Consider the following 21607-nt stretch of genomic DNA (forward strand, 5'->3'; position numbering starts at 1 on the left):
ATGTCCCATTTGGATGGGACTGAGAGCTTGCCTGGGAAGTGGGACTCCCACTTTTAAACTCTGGAACAATGCCAAGCAAATTGGATTGAGATAGTCACCCTAATTCCATCCCTAATTCCTCATTTTACTCCATCTCCCCACATGACTAAAATCACGAGTTTATCCAAGAGAGTGGATTGGAGTCTATCGACTGGCTCCCTCTGTAGGAAGTGGCTGACGTCCAAAGGATGTCTAACTAACACATGGAGGGAGCGGTTTGTCACCGTGAGGGGCAGAACTCTCCCATAACAATCATGACCCAGAAAAGTCACACTAACTGGCCCGTGGACCAGCTACCACCAGATGCTAATCCCTGTGTCGGAGAAGATTTCCTCCAGCATTGGGTTTGGGGAAACGTAATAGTTATTGTTCAGTGTAAGGTGTCATGGAGACAAATAAACAGACCTGGTCTACAGGGTGATGGGGGTGGCGGGGGGGAAAAGCTATGTTTATCAAATGTTCACCACTGCAGATGATTTGCAGCCGATTTAAGAAGCCCTCCATGTACACACCAAAGACTAGCAGGCTGTAAGACTTTACTAATAAAGTTGAAAATATGCTAGTATTCATATAGCTGGCACTAAGAAATAGGAAATAAATGCCTGGAAGTTTGTCAGCTTATTAATCATTCCTTTGTAAGCGGTGTTTTTACTTTCATTGCTGCAACATCGAATCACAGTTCATTGGCTAGAGGCCAAGCTAGCTTTTGCATTGGCATATTACCCCGCACCGTGGTTCTGTGCTTCTTGTCCACTTATTATGCTGCAGACTTCCTACAATTTAGTCTAAAAATAGCATCAGTTCTGTGAAAAACACTGCATTTCTGCTTTAGCCATGGTAGAGAAACATGGAAGGGTGTGTGTGTGTGTGTGTGTGTGTGTGTGTGTGTATGCGTGCTCCCGGAGAAAAAATCATGATGCCTGAAATCTATCATTTTTTATTCTCCCGAAACCTTCTTTTTTGGCATACTGAAAATTAAAAGAAAAAAAAAAAAGGAAAAGGAAAAGTGGAGAGAGAAAGATAAAAACAGAAGCAGATTTTCCCCCCACAACCCTAGCTATGCATAATCTCTGTTTATTTTTAGTGAACAAAATGATCCTGCCAAGCTAGAATGAATCCCCAGAAGAGCCTTTTATTAGAGCCTTTTCTTCTCCCTAAATGAAAACTGTGTTGCACTCATATTATGTCCTATTCTCCTTTCCTTCATCAGTTTGAACTGCAAAGTGGCCATGGAAAAATGATTGATTGGCATATTTCCTTATATGACGACTTACAAAATTACATCCTCTTTGGGTGCTTTTGGACAGAAAATTCCTAGATAAAAAGTTTTCCGATAGTAAGGTTTTCCGAACCCCCATCCCTGGTTGGAATGTCTGTCTGCCTATCAGCCATGCCAGCACTCAAGCATTGGATGATACAGTGATGATTTCCCTAAATCCATGATTTATTTTGGACCCCGAAGAACTCGAACAAGACAAATAGCATTTGAGAAGCCATGTGAACCTGAGGGGGCTGCCAAGGACACAGGTGAAGAGGGACAGGGGATGCATTTCATAATCAAAACGAAGAGCGGCAAGAGTGATAAGGTCTCAATGCTGCACAAACAGAAAAAGTGAACAGTTTGCATATCAGACGTATCAGGTGTTTGGAGTTGACGCAGAACCTCTGAATAATGTGTTGTTTGCCTTTTGGAGAAATTAAGAGGAAGGAAATGTCATTCTGCAGCTTCGCACAAGATAGCGAAGAAAGATGGCAGACTGGGAAATTGTCATTTCCTAGGCTGCTTCCGAAAGATACCGCTGGGAGCCAAGGGTTACAGGGAGGTAATGGAGGAACCGGGCAGCCGAGAGCCAGCCTGAGAAACAAGAACTTGGCAGGATGCCTTTTGATCAGCCTTGGTTTCAAAACCATGTGCCAAAGGAAGAGGTAGCAGCTTTGCAATAGTCGAGGGTCGTGGAAAGAATGTGGCCTTTGGGATAATTCATTTCTTCGGGTGATGTTAATTGAGCACCTGCTATTTGTTGAGCACCTTTCTGGATATAGGATTTAAAGAAGTTATGCTCACATCTGGCTCCGTTAACGTCTAGCTGCGGGTCTGGGGACAAAGCACTTAGCTTCTCTAAAACTCTGATGGTAGCCTCTGGAAATGGGGATAATCAGTCCTAATCCACTTTTGGTTAAGATAAAATGAGATAAATTTTATCTCAGATTACTCATCTGCAAAATGAAGACAGTAATACCTAAGCTAAAATGAAGATAGTAATACCTAAGCTATTGGGAAATTTAAATGGGGTAACAGCGACTGGTCGTGTGCTAGACCCCCCAAAATAGTGGATGGCCTTTTTTAGGATTTTTTGACAGTGGCTCAGGTGAACAGAATTCAAGAACAAACTTTGAGAGCATTTCTGGGGGGGAAATGGGAACTTGTCACATTGGGAAGTTCTCCAGGCTTTAATCGTGCTTTAATCATGCGAAAAATGATGTCCCTCAACCTGTTTGTGTTCACACCAAATGAATATGTGCTTTTAACCAAAATGATCTGACACTTCTTCAGGACTTAGGGTATTAGGTTCTGCCTCAGATCATGAGGGTCATGGAGATACCGCTTGCATGGTACCCCTGGGGAATTTATTTCTCCTAGGGGCCAAACTGAGATTTGCCCACACATGACAGCAGAGCAACACAGAAAGTTCTGGATGCCATGAGAGAATCTCAGGTTGCAAGAATTTTCCAAGAAGGCAGAAACCAGACTCAAAAGAAAATGTCCTATTTGTTAAGGAGAACACCTTACCAAGTGTCACAGTGTGATGGAAAGCACAGACCCTGAGCAAGAAGAGAAAAGAACCACAGTTCCCCGGCTGACCACAACACAACGGTGTGAGACCAGGCAGAATTTCTTGAACCCTATGAAGTTTTGTCTCCACGGCTGTAAAAACGGCTAAGAGATTTCCAGCTTTCAAAAGCCTGTCATTTTAGGAGCTTCGTGCTATCTGCTTACTGATTTATAAATAATTTGAGACTCTGTGACTCCATCCAAATGTGGTAGCCTAGTATGAACTTGTAGTTAGGTTTTGTGATTTCTTGCTGGAAGGCCCCCGTGGTAGTTCTGCTAATTGGTCCCACCAGCTCCCCTGAAGATGCTCACCCCAAGCTCCTCACTGTTCTCAGAGGGCCTGAGGAACACATTCTTTCTCACGTCGAAGGGCCAAAGAGGGCAAGGTCAGGCAGATGTCTCCCATAAAACTCTCTTCAACACACACACACACACACACACACACACACACACACACGAAAAGAATGGAGGCTGAAGCCCCAGCAGGCTAGATCAATTTAATGGCTAGAACAGGAGCAGATTTTCAATCACTGTATACAGATCTTCTGTCAAGGGTCCAGAGATGTTCTTGGAGCACAGAAGTGAAAGGAAAACAATTAGACAAGCACATGAAGAAAGATAAGGAAGGGAAGCTTCCAGTGTGCAGAACTGTAGATAGATGAAGGAAAAAATAAAAACAGGAACTATAATCTGTGATCCCTTTTGAGACTTTTAATACCCACTGTGGGAAAATAAGCACAGGGAAATTAGAGGCGATGGATCTTCAAGTTTTCACGTAACTCCAGAAGAAAAGTAGCAAAGGGGCAGGAGCCTCAGTGCCTTCTCAGTGCTGAGAAGGAAGGAACAAGCACCTGCTTCTACCTGCGGCCCGGCCTCATCAGTCTTTTTACACTGAAATATGTGCATTGAGACTTAGAGGACATTTCATTCATTCATTCATTCATTCGGTATCAATTCATTTTTATGATTGCCTACTCAGTGCCAATTTCTGGTGATGGAAAGGTGGGCAACTCCACCAGAATCCCAGTCTTGTTAGGGAAGCAGCTTGTTATAATGCTGGGTGATAGAGACGTGTTCGTAAGCATGGGCTTAAAGGTAAGAGAGGGAGTAACTGGTTGGTTTGGGGGCTAAGGCAAGGAAGTCAAAGCTAAGAAATCCCTGAAAGCTCTGTGACTTTGGGCCAGTAACCCACCCTCTCTGGTCTCCCGTTCCTCATCTGTATGTAGTTGACATACTAGAAGATGAAGGGAGAAAACCCACGGGCATGAATACCACATGCCCGCCATGTTTCGGGATGGTGGGTGACAGATTAGCAGGCTGCTACAAAAAGTTTTATAATCACAGTTCTCTTCCCTCTTGTAACTTTTTCGAGGAAACCTTCACGTGTTTGAAGAGTTGAAATCTGGCTTCCTCACGTCCTGGTTTAGACTCTGCTGCTCGGAATTAACTGGAGTAGACGGTGGACGTGATGCTCTTTCCTGAGTTTTCTTAACACTTGAGTTCCGGAGTCATATCCAGCTTTGTGCATAATGTCTTTGCCTCCGGGAAGTCCCCGCACACGTGTCCTTTCCCCATCCTTACAGATCTCCCTACATGCTTCGGATTTCTCTTGAAGAACCACTTCTTTCCTCTTAAAATCTTCCCCTTTCCTACCACACATGTCCCTATACCTTTCTGCGGGTGGCCCAGCATTGAGTTATACCTTAAAGGGCCTGCTGCCCTCCCAGGTCCACGGTGCTTGATAACCTACCTCTGTGCTAGGTCCAGGGCAATGCAAAAGTGGATTAGACCTTGTCCTCAAGTCGCTTACAGTCAGCATCTCTCCATTCTCCAGAGACCCCAAACATCAGCATTCCCTTGCCCCAAGCCCTCCAATGTCTTCCCATCCCACTCAGACCAAAGGCCAACATCCTCCTGATGACCTTCATGATTCAACACCTCACAACCTCTCCGGACTCCTTTTCTCTCCTGTTCTCATTCTCACCATGGCTGCCATATTTCTCTCCTAGATGTTTCTCAAAGCTCCCAGGCCTTTGCCCTTTCTGTTCCCTCTACTCAGAATGCTGTTCCTTCCGCCTGAAGTGTTTTTCCCCCCCAAAATCCTCTCTTCCTAGTTTCCTCTGAGATTAAAATTGCCAGATAAAATAGAGGATTCCCAGGTGAATTTAAATATCAGATAAAAAATGAATACATTACTATTCTATTTCTTAATTATTATAATAAATTATTCTTTATTAGCTGAGATTCAAATGTAACAGGGCACCCTCTATTTTTATTTGCCAAATATGATAATCTCACCAGAGATCTTTACTCTGATGTCACTTTCTGGGTGATTGTAATAGTTTTCTATTGCTGCCGGGACAAATTACAGATTTATTGTCTTACGGTAGATTAGAAATCTTGGCATGGGTCTCACCATGTTAAACTCAAGGTGCTGGCAGGCCTGTGTTCCCTTTCTGGAGGCTCTAGGGTAGAATCTCTTTCCTTGCCTTGTCCAGTTTCTAGAGGCCACCTACACGCCTTGGCTCTTGACGCCCTTCTGTCCTCAAAGCCCCAAGGTCACCTCAGGTCCTTCTCATGCTGACTCTCCTTTCTGACTCTCCTTTCTGATCCCCTCTTCCACTTTTTGTTAAGTTTATGTATTTTTGAGAGAGAGAGAGAGAGAGAGAGAAGACACATGTGTGCATAAGAGCAGGGGAGGGGCAGAGAGAGAATGCCAAACAGGCTCCACACACTGTCAGGGCAGAGCCCAATGTGGGGCTCGATCCTATGACTATGAGATCAAGACCTGAGTTGAAACTAAGAGTCGGACCCTTCACCGACTGAGGCACCAGGTGCCCCCTTTTCTGCTTTTAGATGCTCTTGTGATATTGGACCCACCTGAATAATCCAGACTAATCGCTCCCTCCCCAGATCAGCTGATGGGCAACTTTAATTCCCTTTGCCACGTAACCTAACATATTCCCAGACTCCAGGGGTTAGGGCCCGGACACCTCTGCCGAGCCACCCCTCCAAGCAGTGACTTTAGCCAGAGTACCCAGATTCTAAACCCTCCCAACTCCCACATGTCCTACCTCCTTTCCCTGCTTGCTTTCGCTCTTTGATACTTGTCGCTGACATATATCACGTGCTTATCTCTTTATCTGTCTCCTTCCCTGGAATGTTGTTACATAAGAGCAGTGATTTTCTTCATTTCTGTTTACCACAATCTGAGCAGCTGGACCAAACAGGGGGCACCTAGTACAAGTTCAATAAATATGTGTTGAATGAGTGAACGAATGAATGCATCCCAATCTCTGCCAACCCCATTTTCACACGGCGTCGCCGACGTCTGCATGAACCCTGCTTTTCGCCAACCTCACCTCTGTTCCTGGGTGGGGACAAGGCTGCATATATAGGCTCCACAGGTGCACCTGATCGCGGCCGGCGGGAGCAACCGAGCAGCTGAACGCTGCATTGCTGAACAATTGCTCCTTCCTTTGAGTCGGAGCGGAGCTGGAGGGCCGTTGCCTGGCAGAAACTCCCAAGAAGGCAGGCAGGCAGGCATTCAAAACACAGCCATGCACTGGGTGCTCAGGGCCAAGAAGTCCCTATCCCCACATTGCCCTAAACGGTGGCCATGGGGATGCTGGCCCGCACCCCAGAGCACAATGCTGTCTTTAACAGTCTTGTGGGTATTTGTACCAGGGCGGGAGGCAGGCATCACCACACAGTTAATGTTCGGGAGGGATTATAACTGCACGAACAAGATAGCCCTGTTCCTTGGAAACTGTCACTGACGGCTCCCAAGGACCGTATCCAGATTCCCCTGCTCGCAGTATTAAGATTATTAGGCCCCATTTATAAATGCTAGTGCTTAAATGTTACCTCGTTGTAAGTGCACAGTCTCTTAGTTCCTTGGGAGAAATAACCAGCACGCTACAAATGCTCCCTATTTCCGGTGAGGACCAGCGCGGACCAGCGCGAAGGCCCCCAGCGCTGTGATCAACGGCACTCAGCCTGGGGGGCGGTCTCCACCGCCGGGAGCCTCCGAGCAGCCAATATTTGCCTTCGGGGATATTTGGTGCTTTTGTGTAGCCAAACACATCAAAAGAGTGGTGATGCTTTTCTCATGCTTAGGAAACGTGGGTGAAAGAGAAACAGTGTGATATGCACCATATTGCAGCGTCCACGCTGATGGCACCGGTGGGGCCACGTCATGCGCGGAATGCCCTCGCCTGTATCAGCTGCACCTCTCAGCTCTGCTGTGGCCGGAAACTGAGGCCCTGACAAACCTGACCCCTGCCTCGCCACTGTCGCTGGCTCCCTGATTCCATCATGGAATCCAATCATTCCAAGGATTCCGTTCCAATCATTCCCCGTCTCCAACACCGTGTCCTTTCTTGCAGTCACATCTGTATTCCCCCTGCTGAAGATGTCCACCCAACTTTTGTCCTAGCTGCCTCTTCTTTCGCCTGGCCGACGCTTCAGTCATTTTTTTTAGGTCTCAACTTAAATATCAGTTCTTCCTGGCAACTTTTCCTGACAGCCCTCATCCTTCTCCTTTATAGTAGCCAATCCATTTGGAAGTCTCGTTTATCACCTGTCTCCCTTCTGGATGGAGGCTTCCAGGGAGGGATTGTGCAGTGTTCACCGCTACATCCCTGCTACCCAAGTTACTACAATTACAACATGCGTGAAGCAAGAGGTGACCTGTTTGCGGATGTCTAATCACCTTTTTTGGGTTTGTTCTCCATCCGGTCATATTCATGTATTCAAGCATGCATTCATTCCACAAACACTAGATCCATTGCTTGGTGCGAGATAATATTGAATGAATGAATGAATGAATGAATGAATGAATGAATGAATGAAAGAAACAGGACACAGCCCAGCTTTCCAGTTCTTTACCATCTAGTGGGAAACTGGAAGTTTTATGTGTCGGCTTAGCTAGGCCATTGTCTTAGTTTGCTCAGTCTGCCTTAAAAAAATACCATATGGGAATGCAAGCTGGTGCAGCCGCTCTGGGAAACAGTATGGAGGTTCCTCAAAAACCTAAAAATAGAACTACCCTACGACCAGCAATTGCACTACTAGGTGTTTATGCAAGGGATATAGGTGTGCTCTTTTGAAGGGGCACATGCACCCCCATGTTTATAGCAGCACTATCGACAATAGCCAAAGTATGGAAAGAGTCCAAATGTCCATCGATGGATGAATGGATAAAGAAGATGTGGTATATATGTACAATGGAGTGTTACTCAGCAATCAAAAGGAATGAAATCTTGCCATTTGCAACTGTGTGGATGGAACCGGAGGGTATTATGCTAAGCGAAATTAGTCAGAGAAAGACAAATATCATATGACTTCACTTATATGAGGACTTTAAGACACAAAAACAAATGAACACAAGGGAAGGGAAGCAAAAATAATATAAAAACAGGGAGGGGGACAAAACTTAAGAGACTCTTAAATATGGAGAACAAACAGAGGGTTACTGGAAGTCTCGTTTATCACCTGTCTCCCTTCTGGATGGAGGCTTCCAGGGAGGGATTGTGCAGTGTTCGCCACTACATCCCTGCTACCCAAGTTACTACAATTACAATGTGCGTGAATTGTGGGAGGGGGGATGGGCTAAATGGGGAAGGGGCATTAAGGAATCTACTCCTGAAATCATTGTTGTACTATACACTAACTAATTTGGGTGTAAATTAAAAAAATAAAATTAAAAAAAAAAAAAACATAGACTGGGTGCCTTAAGCAAGAGAAGTCTGTTTTCTCATAATTCCGGAGGCCGTCAAGTCCAAAATCATGGTCAACTCTGCCCACAGGCTCAACTCTGGTGAGAGCTCTCTTTTTGGTTTGCAGATGGCCACCTTCTTGTTGCGTTCCTGCTTAGTCTTTCCTCAGCATTCGCACACAGAGAAAGAGCTCTCTGGTGTCTCTTCCTCTTCTTACAAGGCCACCGGGCTGTCAGATGACAGTCTTATTTAGCCTTAACTGCCCCCTAAAAGCCCTCTCTCCAAATACAGTCATATTGGTGGTTAGGCTTCAACATATAAATCTGAGGGGCCAAATTCAGTTCATAGCAGCTATAGTGTCAGTTACTTCATCAAATGCTAATCTAGGTTTTGCTATGAAGATATTGTGTAGGTGTGTTTATCATCTATAACTAGCTGACTTGAAGTAAAATAGATTTACTGTTGGGTGAGCTTTGTTGACAAAGTTGAAGGTTTTTAATTTTTTTTTTTTAAAGTTTATTTTTGAGACAGAGAGAGACAGAGCATGAACGGGGGAGGGTCAGAGAGAGGGAGACACAGAATCTGAAACAGGCTCCAGGCTCTGAGCTGTCAGCACAGAACCTGATGTAGGACTTGACTCACGGACTGCGAGATCATGACCTGAGCCGAAGTCGGCCGCTTAACTGACTGAGCCACCCAGGCGCCCCCGAAGTTGAAAGTTTTAAAAGCAAAACTGGGGTTTCCTGGAGAAGAAGGAAATCTGCCTCTAGACTGAAGCACTGACTCCTGCCTGAGTTTCCAGCCCATGGAAACTGGATTTCAGACTTGCTGGCCCCCTACAATCGTGGGAAAGCCAATCCCTTAAAATACACAGGAAGCATGCACTTCCTATTGGTTCTATTTCTCTAGAGAACCCTGACTAATACAGTCATGGGCAATAAAGAGACAGTGTCTGCAGGAGGCCCCTTCATAATCCTGAGCCACTGGTATTCATTTTCACTATCTGACTCATCCAAAGGCACACCATTGGGTCAAGAAGAATTTTTAAAATTTACCTGAAATTTACTCCGAGCCCTACAAGTGACAGACAGAACTCCTTAAATGTTTGTTAATCATTGTAGAGTATTTCCAAGCAGAGTTTTTCTCTTTCCTTTGAAACATTCCAGGACCATGCTGTAGAACTTAGAGATGCTGGCAGAACACCTGGACAGGGTATCTGAGGCAATGGCCCAGTGGTCAGGACAAGGTATTTATAGGAAACGCAAATTGACTAAACATTTGAGATGTCCCTTGTTTCACCAAAGTCTAATGTTTAGGCTGGGTGCATACATACACATATACATAGGGCAAGAAACATCTGTAAATTTTTAACAAGTATGTCTTGACAAGTTTCAAAATGTCTTCCAGAAAGCCCCTGGCCCCCAGCTTGGTTATACCCCATCATAATAAACACGCACAGGGCACATTCCATATGCTAGGAATAGGACCCAGGTAAGTACTTTAAGTGGATTTTCTTGTTTTTCCTAACAACCCAGTTAGTTGAGTACTATGGTTATCCCAACTTTCCTGATGGGAAGCCTGAAACACCAAGAGACTGAATAATTCATCCACGGTCACTCAGTTATTAAATAGCTGGAATCTGAAGCCAAGCTGAATTTGCATGCTCAACCCCACTACACGTGATGCCTCCTTACACCCAAAGTCCTACATCTTTTATATATTACCTAATTTCTTACAAACCACAATGTCAATCAGAGTCTATCCAGTAATTACCAAGTAATTTCATAGAGGAAATTTAATATGGTGAATTATGTACAAAGATGTTGGAGGTGGAAAAGCCAGCAGAAGATGAGACAACCCCAAGAGTAGCAACTGCCACTCCAGGGGACAAAGCAAGAGGTGTTACTGCCTGCCACCTGATAGAAGCTATAGGACCTCCGGTGACAGCTGTGGGAGAGAGAGGCCGTCTGAACCAGAGAAGACAAGAAATACCCTTCCTTCTTTCTTTGCCCATGTAGTAGATCGAACGGTATCTCCCCAAAATCCATGTTCACCTGGAACCTCATGGTGTGTCCTTACTGGGAAATCTAATGGCCACTGTCCTCATCAGAAGAGGAGCAGACACGGAGACGTAGAGGAAAAGGCCACTTGAGGACAGAGGCAGAGACTGGAGTGATGTAGCTACAAGACAGGAAACACCAGGAGCTGGGGGAGGCAACAGGAGCTGGGGGAGGCAAGGGAGAATTCTACCCTAGAGCCTTTGGAGGGAGTGTGGCCCTTCCAACACCTTGGTTTCAGACGCCCAGTCTCCAGAACTGACAGAAAATACATTTCTGTTGGCTAAAGCCACCAGTTTGTGGCACTTCGTGACGGCTGCCCTAGGAAACTAACCCAACCCACTTCCCTCCATTCTCCCTGGTGCCTCCAGCCGGCCCAACCTCACGTGAAGCCTGTTGGCAAAAGAGCTGGTAAATAGTGTGCAGGGGTCTGTCCTCGTCAATACAGAGCTGGAAGGAAGGGGCACTATGGAAGGGGGTGCCCATACCAAATGACATGGTGGGAAAATCAAGTCCATAGGATCAGAAGGATAGAGAATGTACTTCCAGGGCCTTTAACCTTCTGTTCCTTGACCTGACAGGTACGGCAGAAACGCTGAGTGTGGCTAGTCTGTTGGGGCCTCCCGAGCTCCGCGTTTTTCTGGTGGGGGTGGTGAGAAAAGCAGCCAGCGGTCGCACACAGGAGTCCTCTCTGGTGGCCTCAAAATGGAGATCAAGGCATAGATACTGAGATGTGCATGGCTGGCCTCCTTGCTCTGGAAGGAGGATGGCTCTTGAGGTGGCAGCTGCTGCTGGGGAAAGTCAGCTCCCCCGGGCCACCACCCACCTCCTCTCCCAGAACAGAAGAGGCTGCCTTCTCCAGGGCTGGATGTGATAACTTTCCCCGCAATCAATTTGCAAAACAGTTGAGAAAAGGCAAAGGCTCCCCTGGTTGAATCTTCAGATAAAAAAAAGAGAGAGAGAGAATGTTTTGAATTTGACAACCAATCTACCTTTAATCCTATCAGGAAATAAACCCAAATCATAATCTGATGTTTTAGAATTGCCTAGCTTCTAAGGGAAAGCATTTCCTTCTCTCTTGTTTCTCATCCTCTGAGGCACAGTGGGTTTTACTCATGTGGATGTCTGTTACTCATTCTTATCTGCTTCTAGGTGTGATTATCTGTTTATTTTGCTTTGTTTTTTTTTTTGTCTCGTTTTGTTTTTCTTTTAGATTCTCTGTATCTTTCTATTGTTTTAATGTAAAATATATTTCTGTGATATGTCTCTTAATTAAGAGATACTCCTTCACCTTAGATAAGGGTTTATTTCTTAATCACCCCCACACTCTGATATCTTTTTAATTCAAATTTAGCCAGAGGAGCAAGTTACTGGAGGAGGAGGAGCAGGGGCAAAAAAAAAACTCTGGTTTGTGGATTCGAACATTTTGTATTTATCACTGAATTCTAAAAATGGGTTTTTATCAGAGACATCAGCCGCTAAAATGCAATGTAATTGTAATTAACACCCCTTGGAATATTATATCTAGTGACCCCCTAAGTCTCAAGGAGACCAACTGATTTACTCCCCAGTAGCTAACCAATCACATCACACATTGATCTGGCTCAGAGGAGCCATTGATGCCACTAGTATTTATCATAATACCAATTTCCATCCTTTGAGTACTGGCCTTGTGCCAGCCATTGCATTAAATATTTAAATACGTTATTTCAAACTGTCAAAGATAAGTATCATTATCCCCATTTTACAGATGAGGTAACAGATTCAAAGAGGCTAAATTCTTGGCCAAGAACACAGTAGTAAATGGCACACTTGGGGATTTGAACCCACATGAATCTGGTTCCAAAGCCTGCACCCCTCATGTATGACCTACCTCTCTATATAGAGGTCAATACCGTGTATAGGGAGACATATAAAGGCAATGAGAGCCTGTGTGTGTATGTGTGTGTGTGTGTGCGCACACACGCATGTTTTAAGGATGAGGTCTTTTCTTAAGTTTATTTACTTATTTTGAGAGAGAGAGAGAGAGAGAGAGCATGCACAAGTGGGGCAGAGAGAGAGGAAGAGAGAGAGAAAATACCAAGCAGGCTCCACACTGTCATCACAGAGCTTGACCTCACAAACTGCAAGATCATGACCTGACCTGCACATAAGAGCCAGCCGCTGAACTGACTGAGCCACCCAGGCACCTCACAATGAGAGAGCCTTTGAACTTGGTATCTTAGTAGCGATTTAAGCCACTCATATTTAGAAAGGTAGATAACAGAACAGTTTGTTGTTAAGAACACATCATTGGAATCAGGCAGACTTGACTACGAACCTCTTCTCTGCCCTTTGAATAGCTGTAAAACCTTGGGTACGGTATAGGAATCACACTCTTTACTATCAGCTCTAGGTGACTTAATGGCTTTGAGTCTGAGTTTCCTCACCTGTGAAAGTGGGCCAGTAGCTGGTGAGGGTTAATGATCTAATATACGTCAGGTACGTACTCCAGGGACAGGCATAGGTTAGATACTCCACCGTGATTATTAAGTTACGACTCAGCAAATATTTGAGTATGCCTAATACTGTGTTAAATAGAAGGGAGAGAAAAGTGAAATATGGCTTGCTATAGATAAGCAGATGAAACAAGTCCACAGGAAAGGAATATTCCCAATGCAAATATAAACACGAGGACGTACCTAGATTCGTAATAAGTGCTATAGAAGCAGAAGTCCCTTGTGGGTGGGGATGGTCAAAGACAGATGTGGGCTTTGAGCTGGACCTTGGAGGACATTAATGGTCATATTGGTATGACTCAAATGTGGTTTTCAGGCCAGTACCAGACTGTAAACTCAAGGAAGCTTGCTCTGGAATATAAATCAACTGCATCGTTGAACACATTGTTTAGTTCATCTGACTTTTTTTTTTTTTTTTTTTTTTTGACATAAGATTTTCTTAGTGAAGGAAGCAGTGAACTGAATTACACTGTGCCTCAAGCTGCTTATCCTGTCACGGAAACACAACAAAGAGTTTGTAGACCACCTACTTTGAGCAGCACCGGTTTAGAAGAGAGGTCAGCAATCTTTCTGTGAAAGGCCAGATAGTAAATACTTTCAGGTTTGCGGACTATATGAATGCTGTCACAACGATTCAATTCTGGTGTCACTTCACAAAAGCAGCTACCAACATTGCGTAAGCATGGCCATATTCCGCCTACAGACTATAGCTTGCCAACCTCTGGTTAAAAGGACTGGGAATGAGGGGAGGTCTTCTAGGTGAAAAGCACAACATGAAGAAAGGCCTGAGCTGGCATTGAAAGAGTAACCTTGGGCAAACCCATATACAAAGACTAGGTGGCTCAGGCTCAGAGGATGTCATCCATCATCCAGAAAAGAGTGGATCAGAATGTTGGCAGTAGACGGGACCTAGGTTTGGGAGTTAGCCAACTGCCAGCCCCAGGGCGTTAGCTTTCTCCTCGCCAGAGCCGCCTCTGACAAGCATCACCTATTTCTGGGACTGGCTTTGGGCAGGGAGTTGAACAAGAAGAACAAGGAGAATCAAATGTCTCCGGGAGAACCGTCCGATGAAAACAAAGCAAAACACAACACTGTCTACATTTGCTCGGCCCTTTGTTACTGTGACAAGTCCCAGGACTAGCTGAGATCTTCCTACCTGGTCTGGACATGTAGTAATTGAGTACATGCATGTGCATTTGTGCAAAGCCTTCTGTATAGAGGAGGCAATTGGTTATTTATCAAATGGACAAATTCATCACCTCTAAGCCCCCGGGACGATGCCTGATTTGTCTGCTATTAGCAAATGACTCCTTGCTATAAATCTGGCCAAGCTGTTCATTATCCATCCACGCATCCATCCATCCACCCATCTATCCATCCTTCCATCCATCTATCCTTTTACTCACCCAGCAAGTCACTGTTGTAGCTACAGGCATTGATTCCATACCCAAGGGTCAGTGCTGGGGCCAGAATCCCAGAACATGAAGTCAGAAGCATAAGGATATCAAACCTAGCTTAAAATTCTCACTAAATCTGCAAAAAGGTGTCCTTGCAGCTTTGCTGGGGTGGGCGATAGCTTTCTTTGGGATCCTAGCTGGACGTTCAGGGGCTTCGTACTCAAAATGAGATCTCAAGCCTTGCTGACTCCTGCCCCCTTCCACAGTGTTCTAGAATTCCTCCTGGTACCCCCCCCCCTCCCCCAACACCACCACTGGAGGAAACCAAACTAAATGAGAGCCCTGCACGCAAGGTGCTACAGAAGTTGCACAAATGCTGTCTGGGACCTTCCTCTTCAGGCAAAGGGACCCAACCACTAAGACGTTTGCAGCAGGTCCAAGTTTGCATATGAAATTGTGCCTCTAAATCAAAGGACTCTGTTACTATGCTTAGCTCCATTAACATGCAGTCGACTGATGTGTGTGTGTGTGTGCGCGTGTGCATGCATGGGGTGGAGCAAAAGGCACGTGTACCGTAGCCTGGTTTACACTTATGACACACAGGGAACTCTTTCCCTAGAGTCTATGGTTGGGAGTATAAGAGGGTTCATAAACCTCCAGATATTTTGTACAAAATTCGAGAGGCTGCCTAGCCTGCCTAGCCTGCACCAGCTTCTCAGGGGGGTCCGAGACCCAGGGACAGCAGGAATCTTGGCTCCAGAAGGAACTGGCCAGTGGCTGCGGGAACCCGCTCCCCCAGCTGTCTTCCTGATCTCGTTTCATAACGCCCCAGGCCTTGGCTGTGGCCCGAAGGCACTGGCTTGCTGCTTGATAAGGCAGGCTCTTGTCTGAGTTAGTTCTGCCACCTACAGCATGCAGCCCAGCAAAGCCAGCGCACCTCCACAGCAGGCTCGCTTGTTTGCACACAGGAATCCAGGGGAAGGCTGCCTCTCCATCCTGGGAACCCTCCCCCGGAAGGCAAAAACATGGCTTCGGGGATTCCTGATTAGTATTCAGAGATACGAATTCCTTTGGGGTGGGTTGCCGTGATGGGAAAGTATTTTTACATTAAAGGGGGAGGGATCAATCCTGAGGATTAGCACCTGAAAAAAAAAAATGCTGCCCCAAAGCCCAGAGAGGAAAGGAAAGGAAGGCACCACAAAAAGAAGTAGATGATGAGCTCGCAGGTTCTCAGGATAAAGGCAACTCTCCTGTGTGCCAGCATGTATCCTGCCCAGGGCCCCTCTGGGTCCACAAAGGTCACTTTGGCCATCTGACTTGTCGTGTAACGAAAATACTTGCTTCACAGAGATGTGATTCCCGGAGATGCTTGACGTGGAAACTCTGGGAGTTTTCTTACTATCCTGAAATCATTCCGAAGGGGGCCGAAGACTCCGTGAGGGCAGAGATCCTATTCTCCTCATTAGGTCCCCAGCGCCAAAGCAAGAGTGCCTGACACTTAGAAGAAAGCGCAGTAAATGCTTGTGGATGTGAAGTAATAGAAATGTCATCTGTTTGACTGTCTGTGCTGTACGTGTTAACACGTAATTGTAATATCTACTGTTTGTTGACCTCTGATGTGTCAGACATACTACCTCAAATTCTCACAACAACACACAAGATGGGTATTGTTTTGCAGGTGAGACGGAGCCCCGGCACTCTTCAGGGACTCCCCCAAGGGTGCATACCTAGTGCAGAATTAAAATCCATACCTAGACCTCTCGCCTCCTATGTATTTTACCACCACTATACACCCATTTCTCAAGAACGGGGAACGGGCCAAAAGGAAACGGCCTGAAAACTTAACGTTGTGGGTTTTTTTAATTAAAAAAATGTTTTCCCAGCCCTTAGAACTTCCCTGAAAGCTTTTCCTTTCTTACTAACCTAGCTTAGTAATAGATGCAAACATCTTCCGACCCGGTCTGCATCTCGCAGTGGTCCTCCTTTGATGGATAATCCGCCCTTATCTCTGTTTGTAGAGATGACTATGGAATCCTTTACTCTGGTCTGCTGAGCATCAGCTGTTGGGGGAGACCTGCGGCCGTCTATGGCTTACACGTACTTTGATTTCCAGCAAGGAATTCTTAATGGAGTAATGTCCACATCGAGTCTTCACGGTGTGGGAATGTGGAGCTCATTGCACAGGAATCTCCCCTCTTTCATGGGGTCTTCCTTACTAACACTTTACGTTTCAGGGAGGACTCCAAATAAGCAAGAAGATAGACAAGATTGAAGATGTACCATCACGCATCCAGATCTCATTACTTGACAGCCTGATCCACTAGGGTTGAGTGGCTTTGTCTCTTTGGCTGACACTGTACATGTGTCATTTAGGCTTTGAAGTCTTCCTCTCTTCTTCCTGAGAAACTGCAATGGGAAAGAGATTACAGTTGTCCTTTCAATGGAGTTAGCGGTTTGGGTCAAGTTTAGATCATTGTTAGGTAAAAAGAGCAGACAATGTTTTCTAGATGAAGGTAATCTTGATTATCATGCTTAGGCTTGAGAAGAGAGGAGCAGCATGGGCAAATGGGGTTAAGTGAGAAGAGAGTGGAATTCAAGCTGGAAACCACAGGAAATTTGCACATGTCTTGCTGTTTATATGTATCTTTTCTAAAGCCTAGCACATATGTAGGGCAGCAGACTTCGGGAGTCTGTATCAGAATACGACAGGGGCATGCTTTTCCAAAAGGCAGATTCAGGACCCCAGCTCCAGACCCAGTGAAACAGAAGGGGAAAAACCTGGAAATCTGCATTTTTTTAATGTTTATTTATTTTTGATAGAGAGAGAGAGACAGAGCACAAATGGGGGAGGCGAAGAAAGAGAGAGGGAGGGAGACACAGAATCCGAAGCAGGCTCCAGGCTCTGAACTGTCAGCACAGAGCCCCACGCAGGGCTCAAACCCACAAACCTCGAGATCGTGACCTGAGCGGAAGTCAGACATTAACTGACTTAAGCCACGTAGGTGCCCCTAGAAGCCTGCATTTTTAATAATCAACTCATTTGGTTCCGATGGAAGTGTTACCTAGACCATACTTTCAGGAACATTGGCATGGAAAAATCCTCCGGTCTTTCTAAAGACACCCTAAATGCATCCATTCACTTGAGCCAAACCTAGGGACACAGAGATACAAGGCACAGTCTCAGCATTCAAAGAGTTCAAGGTCAAGTGGAAGAAAGACTAGAAGCAGATAGTTGCAAAGCATGGGTGAGTACATTCGTAAAGCAGAAAGGGCCGGGTGCGTGGAGAGAACCATAGAGAGGCACCCAATTCAGCCTGCGTAGGGAGATGCAAAACCCGGAGATGAAGGCAAAGGCGTAACAGGAGCAGTGACCTTGTCGCAAGGACGAGTGGGCATTCTTGGCCAAGAAGAGGGGAGGGGAGAATTCCAGGTGAGAGGGAAACCAGTGGATAAAAGCCAACGTGTCTGCTGAGTAACGACAGAAGGGAAGGGGGTAGTCAGAGCGATGGGCCGAGGAAGGAGGAGATTGCACATCTGCCTTTCATAATGAACTAGTGTTTTTCCACATGGGAGGGTGCATTGCCAATATCTGTGTGGTTGTAATTGCAACAGTACCGGATACATCATTCCAGGTTGTGGTCTTTGTCTTCTTCGATACGGCACTCTCCATGTGGCAGTGTTCTGATGAGCTTCCAACGGGAGAAGGAATTCAGAAAAGTTCAAGGCAATCCTAAATGGATTTACGGTCTCGTTTCATTCATTAATCTTTGTCATCAGATGTCTTCGACCGAAGTAAATCTGAAACATCTAACCAAAGGAGGGAAGAAAGCAACAGTGTGCAGCGCCACAGAAAAAGCCCCCACGCTGAACTAATGTGGGCATATGTTAGTGACATTATCATTATGTGTAAAATACAAATGAGCACATGAATAAAAATAAAATAGTGTTCATCACGGGCCTTGATACGACTGAGGATCAAAAAAGTACTTCCAGTTGCCACTTTGTTCTCCAGAGTTTAAAAGATGGCTTTCACTGCCACGTAATCTACATAAACTAGCATTGTAACTCACAGTGTGTGGTTATACAAACAGGAACAACAGCAGAAACCAGAGTAGAAATCAGAGCATGCTGTGCTCCACGGAAGAGAGCTTTTTTTCTTTAACCAGAAAGAATCATTTGAATTCAGAATAGAGCTACATACATCCACCCAAGAGTTTGTACAGAATGTGTCCTTGGATATGCACACGCGTGCGTGTGTGCGGGTATAAATCACATTCAGCTATAATATGGCAGTATAAATAATAGTAAATGAAGTGAGCATTATCAGGTATTGGTAGTATTTCTCTTCCTCCAAACTTGCACAGAGAAAATCAAAAGCAGGAGAACAAGAGAAGTACCTTTAAGCTTTCTAATTGTTTCCAGCTGTTGACATTACTTACTGCAAATAATATTATCAAGTAGCGAAACGCCAACGTCTTTGAACTTTTTTGCAGTTGTGTGTAATACTGGAGCCAATGCAGGAGCTGATGTCGAGACATAAAACTTACAACCTCAGTCCACGAGACTGCCTGAAGACCTGCTTATTTCAGAAGTGGCAGCGAATGGTAGCACCACCAGGTACGACCTCGTTCTTCCCTCCCATTCTAAAAATGCGTCTTCTGAGGGAGGCCTCTTTTGGGGATAAAATGATGTGAGAAGGAAGGAAGGAAGGAAGCATAAATTGATCAGGAAAAGTAGCTTATTATGGATATTTAGACTGGGGGACATCTAATTTGTAAAATAAAAACATCCTTAGGAATCATCTGCAATCTCACTTGGGACCTGAGACCCACAAAAGTCAACTGATTTATTCAATGTTACCAAGGTCACCGGCAAAGCCGAAATCAGAACCAGGGTTTCCTGTCTCCCGGTCTAGTCTTTGTTCCACTGGACAGGACTGATGGCTTCTCACAGTCTGTTGTTATTTTGCTTGTTTTTTTGTTTGTTTGTCTGCTTAAGAATCATAGAAATTATAGGAACGAAAGGAGGGAGGAAGGGAGGATGGAAGGGAAAAAGGAAAGAAAGAAAAAAATAAATAAATTGTTTCATTTTTAAAGATAGATCTAATATCAAAGGGTACTCTGATCATGAAGAGAATACATAAAAGATTCCATTTTCCTCACTTCCTTAGAAGGCAGTTTCGATACTACAGTCTCCTGCTGAGGTTCTGAAATTACTGCTTCCAGTTATCATTAATTGTCATTCTATCTAATACATTTTTACTCCCGGGCGTGTGTCGAGCCTCATTGATCATAAAAGCAAAACGTATCCATTCGCTAAAAATTATTTTTATAAAGAGTAATTATTAACACGAAGCACATAGCTTTCTGAATCACAAAATATAATGGTCACCTTCCACTGGTAATTGGCGAGGCATTTTATATAAAATGAAGATAGACTTAGCCAAGTACATATTTAGACATCTGAGAAAATGGGCATTATTTTACATAGAATAGTTACATCCCCCTCTTAGAGGAATTTTAGACATTTAGAGCATTATTTTTCAAACACATTAAATGTGCTTAAATTATATTCTCTTGCAATATCAATAGGGCTTTATGAGAAAAACTAGTTCACTCAATAAATGCTTTGAGAACCTGTATTTTCCAACATATGCATATATAATTTATATATTATTTATTAATTAAAACATTCATTCAATAGTTATTTATTGAGCCCCTCCTAGGTGCCAGGCACTGTTCTAGTCACTAGAGGTACAGCCCTGAATGAAACAGAAATCCCAGCCCTCACGGACCTTCCATTCGTTTGCTGAATCCTCATTATAACCTTATGAGGTACTTATTATTTCCTATTTAAATATACAGGGCCTGAAATTTATTTTTTTTAATGTTTATTTTTGAGAGAGAGAGAGAGAGAGACAGAGCACGAGGGGGGAGGGGCAGAGAGAGAGGGAGACACAGAATGCGAAGCAGGCTCCAGGCTCTGAGCTGTCAGCCCATGAGCAGTAAGATCCCAAGAGTAGTGAGATCATGACCTGAGCAGAAGTCCGTGGCTCAACAGACTGAGCCACCCAGGCGCCCTGAGGGCCTGAAATTTAAAGTAGTAATTTGCCAAGGTCAGTCTCATAGCTCATCAATGAAGGAGGCCTGTGTCACAATAGGTTTTTATGTCTCCAGAGTTCATGACTCTCTTACCTCAGCTACCTGCTGCCAATGGGAATAATCCAGAGCACACAGTTTCGATATATTTCCCCCAAATTTCATGAAGGAATACAGATACCCCCCCCCAAAAAAAAAGTAGTCAGTTTTAATTCTTGAGGTAATGGAAGAAGCTATTTGTCAGGGGAACTAAGTATTTGATTGACTTTGAATGTGTCACTCAGCTCTTTTCCAGCATCATGAGCTGGAAAAATTCTGTTTCCTGTTTCCACAACTTTTAGGAGCAGCACCCATAACTCTCTACAGATAGACATGTTAGGAACTTTGATGAAGATCTTTGGGGCACCTGGGGGCTCAGTAGGTTAAGCATGCGACTCCCTCCGGATTTTGGCTCAAGTCATAATCTCGCAGTTCATGAGATCGAGCCCCGTGTCAGGCTCTGTGCTGACAGTGCAGATTCTGCTTGAGATTCTCTCTCTCCAACCCCCCCCCTTCTGCCCCTCCCCTGCTTGCACACATACACTCACTTGTGCTCTCTCTCAAAATAAATAAACTTAAAAAAATTAATCATGTTTACAAAAAAAAAAAGAAAAAAGAAAATCTTTGCACATAAGAGACAAAATATTTACAAAAGAAGAATTGGTATATAAATAGGAACACAATCCTCTTCTTCCTCAAATGTTAGGGGTAATTTGGTGGACTAAGTGGCCTTTGAAATGAGCCTTAAAGGAAATCCTCCCCACTGCCCATCAGAAGCGCATAAATGTTTTAAGAAAATGCTACAAGGCTCTCTCGCTGGGTCCCTGGCTCACCTTCTCTCCATCAGTGCTGGTTCAAAAGAGGGTTAGCAAAAAGGATGCTTTTACATGACATTTCCAACTTAGTAAATGCCTGGAAAAAGTTTC

At 44.7% G+C, this 21607-nt stretch overlaps 1 protein-coding gene across 11 annotated transcripts in view; it reads left to right on the plus strand.

Annotated features, from left to right (window-relative positions):
- LDB2 (LIM domain binding 2) overlaps nucleotides 1-21607 on the plus strand; it is a 382301-nt gene that overhangs the window by 352582 nt on the left and 8112 nt on the right. For all 11 annotated transcript variants that reach the window (XM_053901663.1, XM_019453639.2, XM_053901664.1 and 8 more), the window contains exon 6: nucleotides 19038-19161. In XM_053901663.1, the coding sequence (XP_053757638.1) occupies nucleotides 19038-19161 (124 nt within the window). The remainder of the gene's footprint in view (nucleotides 1-19037; nucleotides 19162-21607) is intronic.

The sequence above is a fragment of the Panthera pardus genome, unplaced genomic scaffold (assembly GCF_024362965.1).
Source record: "Panthera pardus isolate Hobbes unplaced genomic scaffold, ASM2436296v1 HiC_scaffold_13, whole genome shotgun sequence".
Lineage (NCBI taxonomy): Eukaryota > Metazoa > Chordata > Mammalia > Carnivora > Felidae > Panthera > Panthera pardus.